At 46.9% G+C, this 12,804-nt stretch overlaps 1 protein-coding gene across 3 annotated transcripts in view; it reads right to left on the reverse strand.

Moving 5' to 3' along the window:
* LOC137426672 (histidine--tRNA ligase, cytoplasmic) overlaps window positions 1-12,804 on the reverse strand; it is a 76,928-nt gene that overhangs the window by 45,729 nt on the left and 18,395 nt on the right. For all 3 annotated transcript variants that reach the window (XM_068115446.2, XM_078775071.1, XM_068115454.2), the window contains one exon: window positions 12,628-12,723. In XM_068115446.2, coding sequence (XP_067971547.2) covers window positions 12,628-12,723 — 96 coding nt within the window. The remainder of the gene's footprint in view (window positions 1-12,627; window positions 12,724-12,804) is intronic.

The following is a 12,804-nucleotide window of genomic DNA, read 5'->3' on the forward strand; positions in this document are numbered from 1 at the left end:
CCACAAGTTGGTTTCCCATTCCTACAATTTGGTTTCCCAAGTCATTCCTCAGGTCTTCACTTGTCTGGACCATGAGCGCCCTTATTTGTATCATAAAGAGGTCCAAATTCACCGGTGCTGCTACGGTCACGGGCGCCGCCAAATTTGGTGCCGCTGTAACCGCGTGCGCAAAGGCGCCATTTTGCGCGCCCGTAACCTCGTGCGCAAGAGCGCCATTTTGCGCGTCTGAAACCTCCTCAACCACATTGCCAATGTTCTCCTCCTCTCTTTCCTCCACATACATTTCCCCGAGGTCCTGGGTCGATTCTACCCCGTCTATCTCTCCCACCGACATCCCGTCACCTTGACCAGCCATGGCGCGATTTCAAAATTCGGGTTTTGTAAAACAAACCAAATTTCAGTAGCTCGTAATTTTGAGCGCGTTAAGCGCGCTTCGGGTCCGTTCCTGCTCCCGACACCAATTGTTACGGCCCGCGGATAAGATGTTGTGTTTGCCGAGCGGAGGCCCCGCGGTCGTACAATTTCCCCGATTCACCCGATCCCCGACCGTTGGCCAGATCGCGCCACAGATATTCAATAGGGAAAAGACTAAGGCGACACGGATGTGAAGAAGAAGCAGACAAAAAGGTTGGAAATACTACTAAATTTATTCCTATTATTTACAGGCTCAAAATAACCAAGGAGAAGGAAAGATAAGAAAATAATATACAGAAGATTTTAGAGACACAGTGAAAATACTAGCTTATCTAACAGGCTTAACTTATTCCCAGGGACAAGACAAAAGACAGACTACGAACACACTTACACGGGGGATGATGATAGGAATGGCAGGAGGGAGAGGGAGGTCCAACGGGTCCTGCAGCACGACCGGCGCGTTGGGCAGCCGCCGTTCCTTCGCGGCCCTGCTCCAAACTGCCGTCTAGGCCCCAAGCTGCTGTGGCTGCAGTTTCGGTGGCTCAAGCTGCTGTTGATGCAGCCGCGGTGGCTCAAGCTGCTCTCTTCAGGGATCCCTTACTCAACTCTCTTCTCGGTGATGTCTTCACCGCCACTCTTGTCATGGACCTCTCTTGTCATGGACCTCTTTACGCAACTCCTCGCGCGCTCTTGCGCGTGCGCTTTTATAACGCCTCCGGCGATCAAGCCGCCGGCCTTCAGGACACGCCCATCAGTGTGCTCGCCTCGGCCCTGGTTGGTCGCGCGACCCTCTGGCTCCCTTGATGACGACGGGCGGGCACGCCTTTCTTCCCCAACCTTGCCTCGTGGCCAATGGTGGTTGAAGAAAACCGCCCAAAATGCAGTTGACCATTGAAATGAAATGAAAGGGGATCTATTCTTATTTCACTTGGTGCAATGGAGTATTTAAATTAATGGGAGACACAGCCTTACCCTTATTACCCTAACATACATAATAAGGATATAAGCTACTGAACAAGGGTATTATAGTGTCCTTCAATGTATGCTTTATGGAATTAACTACCGGAACGCCCTTTGACCTTTATACACACTGGAGCAAGGAGGGCTCAGACTAAAACAATAATTCACAACCATTTACTATACAATACAACACAATCAAAAAAACTCAATCCTCATATCTGCAACAATATATATGGGTGATGAAGGATTAACAGGATGGCCTAGGGCCCTAGAGGTATCACACTCGCCTCCAAGCTGTCTAGCCTGGGTTCAAATCTCAGCCCATCTATAAATAGTCCAGTCAATCTAAATAAAATTTGACAAAACCCACCACAAATTGCAACAGAAATGAAACCTCTTCGATTTGTCTAAGTAAGGTCTACTTGATAACGTATGAAAAGTATAATGACATATTTGCGGTGGAAAATGATGAATTTTGATAATTAAAATTATCTGTTTTTAACCCATTTTCATTATAAAACGCCGAAATAGCAGAATTTTCAGATAGGCATAACTTTGTCAATTTTCAAGATAAAACAATAAAAACAACACCATAACGCATAATTTAATGGTCTATTAATAATTTGGACGTGTTTAAAGTATTATATTGGGTAACTAGGGGAGAGTGGGGATAGTTGAGCCGGAGGTAAGTTGAGCCACCCCCTCTAATTTGCGCATCTCTGTCACTTCGGTCGCCCAGACCTGCATGGTCAGGTTATATGCAAATGATATACCAAGGAAGCCACCCAGGACAAGCATCTGTGATGTTCCTCCCGATGATCGACATGAATCCCAGCGACATGACGTGTGTGAACTCAACGTTACATTTTGTATCTGAACATGCCAGGCACCATGGAGTGACACCAGTACTTACATTCGACCAGCCTTTGTAGTCCTGCAGCGTAGTCTGATATTTCAGATCAATTGTTCAAATTTGCATAAAAGCACCAAAATCGGCACACATGTAGAATAATGTATTCCGAACAATTCTAGATATGGAGCCACCCGAGATTGTGCCTTGGACAGCTACGGCGGCCATTTTCCAAAATGGCCGCCATTCTACTTTAGCGAAATGGGCTATATACTCTTATTTTCTTATTGTATTGGTGGTAGATATAAGGAACGTGTAAAATTCAGTAAACTGACCATGAAAAAGGCGTATTCAAATATTATGAGCCAGTATTTTCGATAAAAAAGCCATTATTTGATTTGTAAATGGCTGCTTTCCTGAAACTTTTCGCTGAAAAGTACCCATTATTGGAGAACATGAGTCAAATGATATTCATCACATTCAATGGGTTTGGAGTCAACAAAAATTGCATTATAGATTACATACTTTACTCTATTTTTAAAAGGGAACTGATAATCATGATAATGACAAACTCAGAAAATGTAGTCAAATTATTGCACACTTACTTGACTTTGAAGCGGCTACGGTCTGTGTCTACTGGCATTCTCCTTCACAAGCACACAGTCCAGTGCATTGCAGATTAGCCTTCTTGCATTTGCAGCGGTTTCTACAGCCTTTTTTGCAGCCGCACGACACCAGCTCGAAGCAGCTTTTTGAAGCCTCAAGGAGTGTGGTCCAGAGCGGTTCGTAGGACCCATCCTCTGTTTCCCGCCAGCCCCAGCTTGTTGGTTATGGAAGCACGGGTTGAGGGACCAAGACCTGCCCCCAGACATAGCCACCCTGGAAGACTGATCTCTTCACATGCTGTTCTAAAGCATCGTAGGTAGGTGGGATGCGCTGGACGGAGTTCCTCTTGGCGAAGAGTTTCTTTCTGGCCTCGTTGACGTCCGTATATGGACTGGTGCGGTCATAGAGGAGCACCACCGACCTTTCAATGCAGTGCATTGTGTCATCCTGGATGTTGACTGGCGTGGTGGTCAGGGTGAGCAGGGAATCTGTCAGTTCTGGAAACGAGTTCCATGTGGCCCAGGCAGATTTCTTCCCATGCCCCACGAATGCTGATACCGTGTCACATCCGGTCATGGCGTGGAAGACAGGGAGGGCACGTGCCTTCTGTGGGCCGAGGGAGGCAGCTATTTCATGGGCAGGGATGTAGCGGTAGTTCTTGCCCGTCCCAAAGGCAATCCAGAGTTCATCCACGCATGTTAGTGCGTGGGCTACCATCACCGCCAAGACGACGACGTCGGTGTCTACGGTTCGAACTTGATTCCGACGGTGGTCATGTTCTGCAGCATGGGCCACATGCAGCATGATGCGAGTGTCCGCCTCTTCTTGACTGCATGGAGCCAGTGAGCTTTCATCTTCCTGCCTTGGAAGGCAGATCACTGCTTCACCATCAGTAACTACCAGCTCCTTTGCCTCGTCATGGAAGGACTGCACCAGCACATCGGACAGGAAGGTGAAGAGCTCCACCTTGTTTGCGTCGACACGTAGGAAACTCTGCCAGTTTCCTGGTATGGCTGCGGTGCTCACCACGCGCCGTCGCACCCCATTTCCTCGTTTCTCCCTTGTCGCCGACTTCAAGGAGCCATCTTTGTAGCTATCCCAAATGAGGTCGAGACGTGAAGCACCACGCAGCTGCCCTTCGACGTATGGGATGAAGACTTGGTGGGCATATTCTTCAAATGTCTTGGCAGTGCCAGGCTTCAACATCTGCACGATGACGGCGCCGTCAAGGACAACAGAAGTGACAGCAGGTGCATCAAACTGAGCTTCAGCAACGCCTTAAAGGCACACCAGCAAGTCGCTTTTGCTACCCAGGTGTAGCTTGCCTGCATCAGATAACGCGGGAGGACATGCTTGATTTTCATGACGGAAGAACTCGTCCAGGTTCCCATCGCGGTTCTGGCTGCCTATGTAGAGCCTTGCAAATAAGGCCATATCATTCTTCATAGATGCTTCCTTTCCTTTGGGCGCTTTTGGTCTTCTGTCTGTTCCGAAGAGGGGGAGCTTGTTCCTCTTTATAGGTTCGTCAATAGTCTTGGTTCTGTCTATGAGGCAATCATTTGAGTATGCCTGAAACTGTTCTTGTCCAATCTGCTTGGCAGTGCGAACTGTTTCAACACTGCAGGATCGGCAATCTCCTTGGTGTCTAGGACCAGCAAATCTGGACTATCCTCCTCGAAGGGATTCCCCAGCTCTTCAATGACAGCCACAAGTGATTGTACATCTTTGGCAAATGCTTTCTGTGCACTTGGTGTTTCTTCATGGTGACGTGTCTCCTCCTTGGCGTTTGGATGCATGTTCGCCTCCTCAAACTCCATGATCACTCTGGCCACCTCGGGTCCGGCGACCATCCAGCGCCTCAGAGCACTGGGATTGTCCGTCAGGCCAACGGCACCTCCGTCAGACTTGACACGGGCATTGTTCTGTTCATGCGCTTGGTCAAGAGGAATTGCTGAGAATGCCCTCTTGGTCTTTTGCACTGTGAAGTGGCCTGCCTTGAACTCATTGTAGATCTCTGGGTGCTGTTGTGGAAGTTCTGCCATGTCACGCAGATGGACCGGTATCCACCGGGCATAGTTTATATGGTCCAGCGCGAAGAACCATGGGACTATCTCAGTTAGAGCATCCAGGTACATGCTGAAATCTGCCTCTCTCAGAGATCGCACGTAGATTAGGATGGAGAGCTCCAGATCCAGGACTGTTGCCCAGTACAAAAACTGGGGAGAGCTGTTCTCTTTCTCATGGCACCAGTCTTCGAAGTCCTCGGGAGGCTGGTCATCTTCTGCACTGGCGCTGTGCTGATCGTATGCACGTCGTTGGAGTATGTACAAGGCAGCCGCTGTGACCTGGTGTGCCATTCTTGTGCGTGTGACGTGCGAGGCCCAAAGAAAGGAGTCAGCGGTTCCTGCAGTAGCAATCTCTGCCTGTGCGAGTGCATGTGTCCACCCGCTTCCCTGCAACCAGTCACCTAGTGTCTTCAGTGCTGCCATCTCGACATGCAGGCCTCCGAACATCACCACCAGTTTGTCTTCCCCATGTGTTTTCGGCCACTTCCACTGTATCTGCTTCGCAAGAGCAAACAGTGGCTGGTCGAAAGCCAGAACAGGCGTTTGGCCCGGGTTGAGATGCTCAATGGCATTTCTGACCACATCCATGGAGTGTCTGATCATTGCGACCGTGTGTGCACTCTCATGGAACAGAGGAAGCAGTGAAGTTGGCGTGATGATAGCTTGGCCTGGCTCCTGGTGGCTGGCATGGTATGCAGCCCACGATGTCTTCTGATAGACTCCGTCTGTGGTCACATCTTGAACTTCGAGCGCACTTCTCAGGTTCTCCAACCACCCATACTCTTTCTCCTTATGCTCTGCAAAGCTGTCCCGTTTCAGAGAAGTCACGGAGGTGACCGGTACTGTTGAGCCCTTGACAGTGGAAGCAACGGGTGTTACCTCAGTGTAGTACTTAGGTAGATGGTCAACAGTCCTTGATACAGCAGGCCCGCCAGTGATGACAATCCCACGCTCCACTCCTCCATCTGCACACATTAGGTGTTGCAAGATAGAGATCCCTGTTCCATGGAACGAATCCTTTGCTGTTGTGGAACTAGGATTGTGGTCGATGTTGTCCACAGCTGCGGTCGTGAACACACTACCACGCAGGGTTGGTGGGCAGACCACTTGTTTTGTTTGGAACATCTGACACGCCTGGTTTCCCATCTCTGCAGAAACGTGCAGGACACGGTCGTATGAGATGCTGAGACCCAGGCTGAAGAGCTTGTCCACTAGTTCCCTCTTGCGAGTCTCAGCGTGCAGCATCAGGCCAATGTACATTGGCAGAGGAGTTTCTTGAGATGTGGCATGTCTGACAGCTGGATGTTCTTGTGTCTTTGTACCAACAGGAGAGGTGCTTCTTTTCTGCTGCTGCCGATGCTTGACACCGTTGAATTTCAGGAGCTGTGCAATGGACAAAGCTGCCTGTGTTGAAGGAGGATCAATTTGATTCTTGATGTTGGGTCCATGCAGCACCATATTTACCAGTGCAAGTAGCACAGGCAGCACAGCCTCCTGCTGGCAGCCTTCCTTGAATGATCCAGTGAATGAGTTGGCTTCCTCAAACATGTATCGACGAACTATGCATGTTCGCCTCCTCAAAGGCGAACTGAACTACTGAAAAAGCAGCTCGAGCGAGGTGAACTACTTCACTGTCACAGTCCTGCTCGCAGGCTTTGCCAAGTGCCTCGCCAATGTCCTCATCAAAAGCCAACAGGACATCTCGTCCTTTGCTCTGTGCCCGTAGGCCTGGGAGCTGGGCTAGTAGGCGTTCTTTCAGCCTTGTCGTATTCACTCTCGTGTCCAAGGGAACTCCAAGATGCTCCATTCTGGTCGCGTACAGGTTTGCTAGGTCGGCAAGTCTGAATACAGGAGATGTGTCCTCTTCCAGGTGGGTATCTTCAATGTAAATGGCAAGTTCTGCCAGCACAATTCCGGAGACCACACTTTCATGTCCAGTTTTGTCTTCAGCATTGACAGAGGCCTTTGCGCGATTGTAGAGAGACGTTAAACACTTGGAATGATACTTGGCATCAAGAGCCCGCATATCACCCATGCTGAGCCGTGCCAGCAGTTCGTGGTCTCCAATTTGTGTTGCACACTGCCGCACACGCTGATCAATCTTGAAGGTGGTGGCTTCATGTAAGTCCACACCAGACAGTCTGCAGAAGAAGCATGAGGGTTGACTAGAGGTACTTGATTCTGCACTGCGTGACCTGGTGCACTTTCCTGGCACGGCATTGCCTTCACCAGATGAGTTGCCTCCTGCTGGCCTCTTCTGTGCTCTTTGCAACTTTGTAGTATTAAAACGAAGCATGCATCGTTTATGATAGACAGCTTTGTGGGCAACCAATGCGGCCTCGATGCCCTCCCCTTCATCAAGTCTAGCAAACTGCAGCGTTCTGGGTAGTAAGCCCAGCTCTCCAAACTGCATCAGATTCCCGGCCAGTGTCTTGTACCCACTCCCTGTGTTTGGGCGTTTTGAATTTGCTGGGCAAACAAGGGACTCTGCTGTATCCTCCTGGCATATGGCACACAGTTCCCAGTTTGTGTTGGACGGGCCAACAGACGCACGGTCCATGCAAGAATGCGCTAGCTGGATCTTCTTTGACATGGTCATGATTATCACTCAATATTCTGCAAAGACACAAAACACCTTGTTACCACACTAATACTACTACTACTACTACACCACTATTACCAATTACAACACCACTTCCACCACTACCACCACCACAACAAAATACTTCTGAACCTGTCACCGATGCTGTGTGCGAAAATGGATTTTCCCATAAAAATGACCATTTTTTCCCCCAATACAATGGTTGGAACTATATTAAATCAACACAAATGACATGTGTATTGTTTTTATTTGTAATTGCACATCACATGGAGTATTTATCACCTCTAAGAAACCTGCAAAGCGAATAACAATGACAGATATCCCATGTTGTTAAAGTAGAATGGCGGCCATTTTGAAAAATGGCCGCCAAAGCTGACCAAGGCACAATCTCGAGTGGCTCCATATCCAGAATTGTTCAGAATACATTAGTCAACATGTGTACCAGTTTTGGTGCTTTTATGAAAAGTTGAACAATTGGTTCACTATGCTGCAGTACTATTGTGGTTCAAGGCAATGACAATTGTTGAAAGTGCTCCAGAGGACAGTCCATTGCATTCGGTGGTGTTACGACTAGGGGGGTTCCATACTTTGATGAGTTTTCTTGGAAGCATAGGACACTTAATGGCGGGGACAGGCCTTCAAGAGCTCCTGGAAGTGATCTTTGCTGGCAACACGGTTTTACATATACTCAGTGGTAAAGCTGTTGCCCGTGCCATTCGCGGTCACTTTCTTATCGATTCTGTGCTTCATACACTTTTGCTCTGTGATATTTTCCAAACAAAGCTGTCCATATCACCCCAAACATCAATTCTGAGGAACTTGAAGCAATAGGAAACCTCTACGATGATCTCGTTTCTGGTAAAACCACAGTGGAGGAAGTGAAATCATCTTCAGAGCTGGACTCTCTGCAAAGGAAACTTGAAGCAAGCACAAAAAGTCTACTGGAGGCAAAATACATCACTGCCAAACTGTGGCTGCAGTATATGGAAATGGTTAATATCATGATGACATTTATCAGATCTGAACGAACAGGCGATTGGTCTCTCCACCTCGGGACATTGCAAGCCATGTTACCATACCTTGCAGCATCTGGTCATAACCTCGACACAAAGTTCTTACACTTGTACCTGCAGAATATGACGCAGTTGGCAACCACACATCCCGATGTTCACAGGCAGTTCACCCAGGGACTACACGTTGTCAGGAGGAGTGATCGTTTTTGGGGAGGGTTGTCCCCGGACCTTGTTATTGAGCAGGTACTAATGAGAAGCCTTAAGACGTGTGGTGGTCTTACGAGATGGAGGGGCATGACAGAAATCCAACGACTCGTTTGGTGTCTGTCAAGACCTGCTTGCGCAGAATTGAACATTGCCATGCAGCAGCTGACGTCAGTCACATATGAGACAAGTGAACAACACAAGGACCAATCAAGATCGAGGCAAACAAGGGACACTGCGGATTCAGAAAAGCTCATGTCATTCATTGAATGGAGGTCCCCATTTGAGGCAAAGCTCTCACTTCGGAACGTAGTTCGTGGCATCACAGCTGGACCAAAGGTTAATGTTGATTGTGCAAAACAGATCGGAGAGGCCATTCTAAATGAAATGGATGGAAAAACTGTGCTTCAGTATTCTTTCAAGAGAAAGAACCAAGCTGTAACGTTTGATTCTAAGGCAGCAGTCAAGATAGGTAATGACGTGGTCCAAATAGACCCTCTACTCCTATTCCAAAGGCTAATCATCACCGGATCTCAAGCTAATGATCTTGCGAATGCCCTGACCTATGAACTCTGTAACTACCCCCCTGCATTATTTGAAGGGAAGGACAGACTCTTAGAAGCCGTGAAAGCGCAACTTGCTAAAGCCATCTAGACTGTTGTACCATCACAACCACCACCAAGTCAGAATTTCAAGTATGTTCTTGATGGAGGGGCTCTCCTGCATCGTATTGCTTGGCAAGTGGGTAACACATATGGCAAGATATTGGAGGATTATAGCAAATATGTGACAAAACACTATGGTCAGGCAGTGGTCAATGGTCATATTTGACGGGTATAAGGCAGGGCCTTCAACAAAGGACAGCACACATCAGCGCCGAGGGGGGTTTGAAGGGCAGAAAGTGATGTTCAATCCATCCATGAAGTTGCAGTTAAAAAAGAATGGGTTCCTCTCAAATCAAGAAAACAAGGTACGGTTCCTTGACCTTTTGGGGGAAAGTCTAGTCAGGTGTGGCTGTGAAATAGTATTTGCTGCAGGGGATGCTGACTTACTTATTGTCCAAACAGCAGTGGACATCTCAGAAACATGCGAAGCAGTACTAGTGGGTGATGACACTGACCTGCTTGTTCTGCTAATTCATCTTGCTGGCAGAAACAAGCACAATATCTACTTTCAACCCGAACCAAAGAAAGGAGCAGGTGTCAAATGTATGGGGGTCAATGTCATCAGGGACACACTAGGGCAGAACATCTGTGAGAATATTCTTTTTGTGCATGCTTTCCTGGGGTGTGACACGACATCGAGGATATTCGGGGTTGGAAAAGCAGTTGCTTTGAAACTGGTCAATGACAACACAGAATTCTGTGAACAGGCTGAACTATTCGGAAATAGATAGTCATCAAAGGATCAGGTCATCAAAGCTGGAGAGAAGGCCATGGTCACTTTATACAAAGGGAAGGAGAATGACCACCTTAATGCCATGAGATATCTATGGTTTCAGGAGCTGGTCACTACACGCAAAAAAGCCATCCACCCCAACATGTTGCCGCCAACAGCTGCGGCAACAAAGTATCACAGCCTCCGAGTGTTCCATCAGATCCAACAATGGAAGGGTAACACATTGGATGCTGAAGAGTGGGGATGGAAGGTTTTGGATGGGCGCTTGACACCCGTGACCTCAGACTTGGATCCTGCCCCTCAGTCATTGCTGAGATTGGTCAGTTGCACCTGCACGTCAGGCTGTGGTACACGATGCTGTGGGTGCCGCCGACAGGGACTGGAATGTTCATCGGCTTGTTCGGGATGCAGAGGCATTTGCCAAAACATGTCAAATGATAACGTAGATGATAATGAGGACAGTGACAGTTAAATGTAACTTGCCAAACATGTTGACCATACATGATGTTCCTCATATAATGTTCGACTATATGCTATGTTGACTCGGCGGTTGTTTGCATGTATTCCGTATATAAGAATGAAGCTTGAAACCATATATGGGTACTTAGGGCCACGTTACGGCCTAAATGGTGTTTTCATTTGAAAGATTGACCCTGAAAACATGGGTAAAGACACCAGATTTGTCCATTTCTGATGAATGGTTGAGGAGTTATGTAATTTTGTGAATTTTTTATATAGCGGTCAAGGCTACTGGACGGGTCATATGTTGAACCCTAAAAAAAAAAAAGTTCCACTCCAAATAGTTTCTTATACTTTTAGTATGTCATTAAGATACCTTCAAGCAACAAAATACACCAGGTTTCATTTCTGTTGCAATTTGTGGTGGGTGTTTCTGCAGTTTGACTGGACTAAAACTGTCATCCCGGTGGCATGGTGCTGCCACAGGGAAATGTCGCTGGCAGGGTGCTTCATCAACACTAGAGTACAAGACCTGTCGCTTTGCTGGCGGGAATACTAAACTTTGTGTAATTGCAAAAAAAAAAGAAGATTTTGTTAATGGGGAAAAAATAAAAGTAGGCGGTGTATAGATACCGCCCTACATATACATTCAGGGAGTGAAGAAAGGGAGATTGGAAATGGGATATTAATCACAGCCTTTTGAGATGCTGAATTGTGAATAATATACAACACACTGATAGAAAGATAAAAGCGAAAATAAATTTCACCCTCCCCCTCTCTTTTTTATTTTGATCAAACTGTCTGGGGTACGTATTAGGCATGGGCCATGGCACGAAACAAGCTCTGAGGTCTCCTCATCTCTGCCTTTGGACAAATTCTATAAAAATGGGGCTTTCCATTTGTTTCCTCGGCATAGCTGTAATGGCTAACCAATGGAGCAAGACCAAAATAGGATTCCTGGGAGGTCCTGCCCCCTGTGCAGGGATAGCCAGCGTTGCAAGTTGGTGTTTGCAGTTTCACCACGTGTGTCCATGTACCATTCCATACATGAACCTTCCTTTCTTTATTTAATTTTTATTGTTTGCATTACAAACCTTTCTGGAAGTTCCCTGAATCCACCGTCATTGGTTTCATTGCAATCCGTCCATCTGTTTTCAAGTTATTACATGACAGACAGACAGACAGACAGATATGGCTCCTTTTATAATATAGATAGATGTGTGCTATCCCTCGGATGGGTGTTAAACGGGCGTCCCGTATGCCATTATTATTTGGTGAGCGTTAAAGATCCCACAGTGTCCTTTGTGAAGAGCAGGCGAGCCATCGCCGGCACGCTGGCCAAATTCCAAATTTCTGCCCTGACTTCCTCAGTCGGAGTGATGACCACACCAGGATTGTAGCCAAGCAACTGCTTCGGCAGAACCAACACTGTGCAGCATATGATGATGATGATGATGATGATGATGATGATGATGATGATGATGATGATGATGATGATGATGATGATGATGATGATGATGATGATGATTTTGACCCCGATACTAAATTAATGGGATAACAACAAAGAGTAATTTTAACAACAGCAGTACATTGGAACAATACAAGTGAAAAAGGACAATTGGATTAAAATGTTACCTGGAAAAGTAATTTGTATTTTCTTTAAAAGGAAGTACTGAATATGAGAAAAATGGGGGGGGGGGGGGGGGGTTCAGAAAAAAAGACGAAAGCTCAAACTATCAGGATTGTTATGTAAAGGTAAACAACTTCGACAGGTATTTATAGTGTACATTTTTAATTGCAAGTACATCAAGGCATTGACTGACCCATATAATGTGCTGTATCCGATTGCTGAAATCATTTTGTTTTGACTTGAATGAGGATAGATACAAATTGGTGATGCAAAGTTTTAAAGGGCAATGTAATACTCAATTTAACTTTTCACCACAACAGTAACGTTCTCCAAGTGTACATCAGTGGTATTCAGACAGAGCTTAGTGCATGCTATATCTATATAGTCGATGCACAATTTATCAATCAAACAACCATCGTGCATACCGTCAGGTCATAACGGAGGGAGAGTCGCTCCCCACCCTGATCTTCCAAGTGGTACATCAGCTTCGATTCATCCCCGTAACGCTCGGTCAGAACATCCTGCACGAGAAACGTAGGAAACACATCTGGCTGCAATATCTTGTGTGACGCATGCATTCATCCTCCTATTCCTTTGAGAGT

The sequence above is a fragment of the Myxine glutinosa genome, chromosome 1 (genome assembly GCF_964187855.1).
Source record: "Myxine glutinosa chromosome 1, kmMyxGlut1.1, whole genome shotgun sequence".
Classification (NCBI taxonomy): domain Eukaryota; kingdom Metazoa; phylum Chordata; class Myxini; order Myxiniformes; family Myxinidae; genus Myxine; species Myxine glutinosa.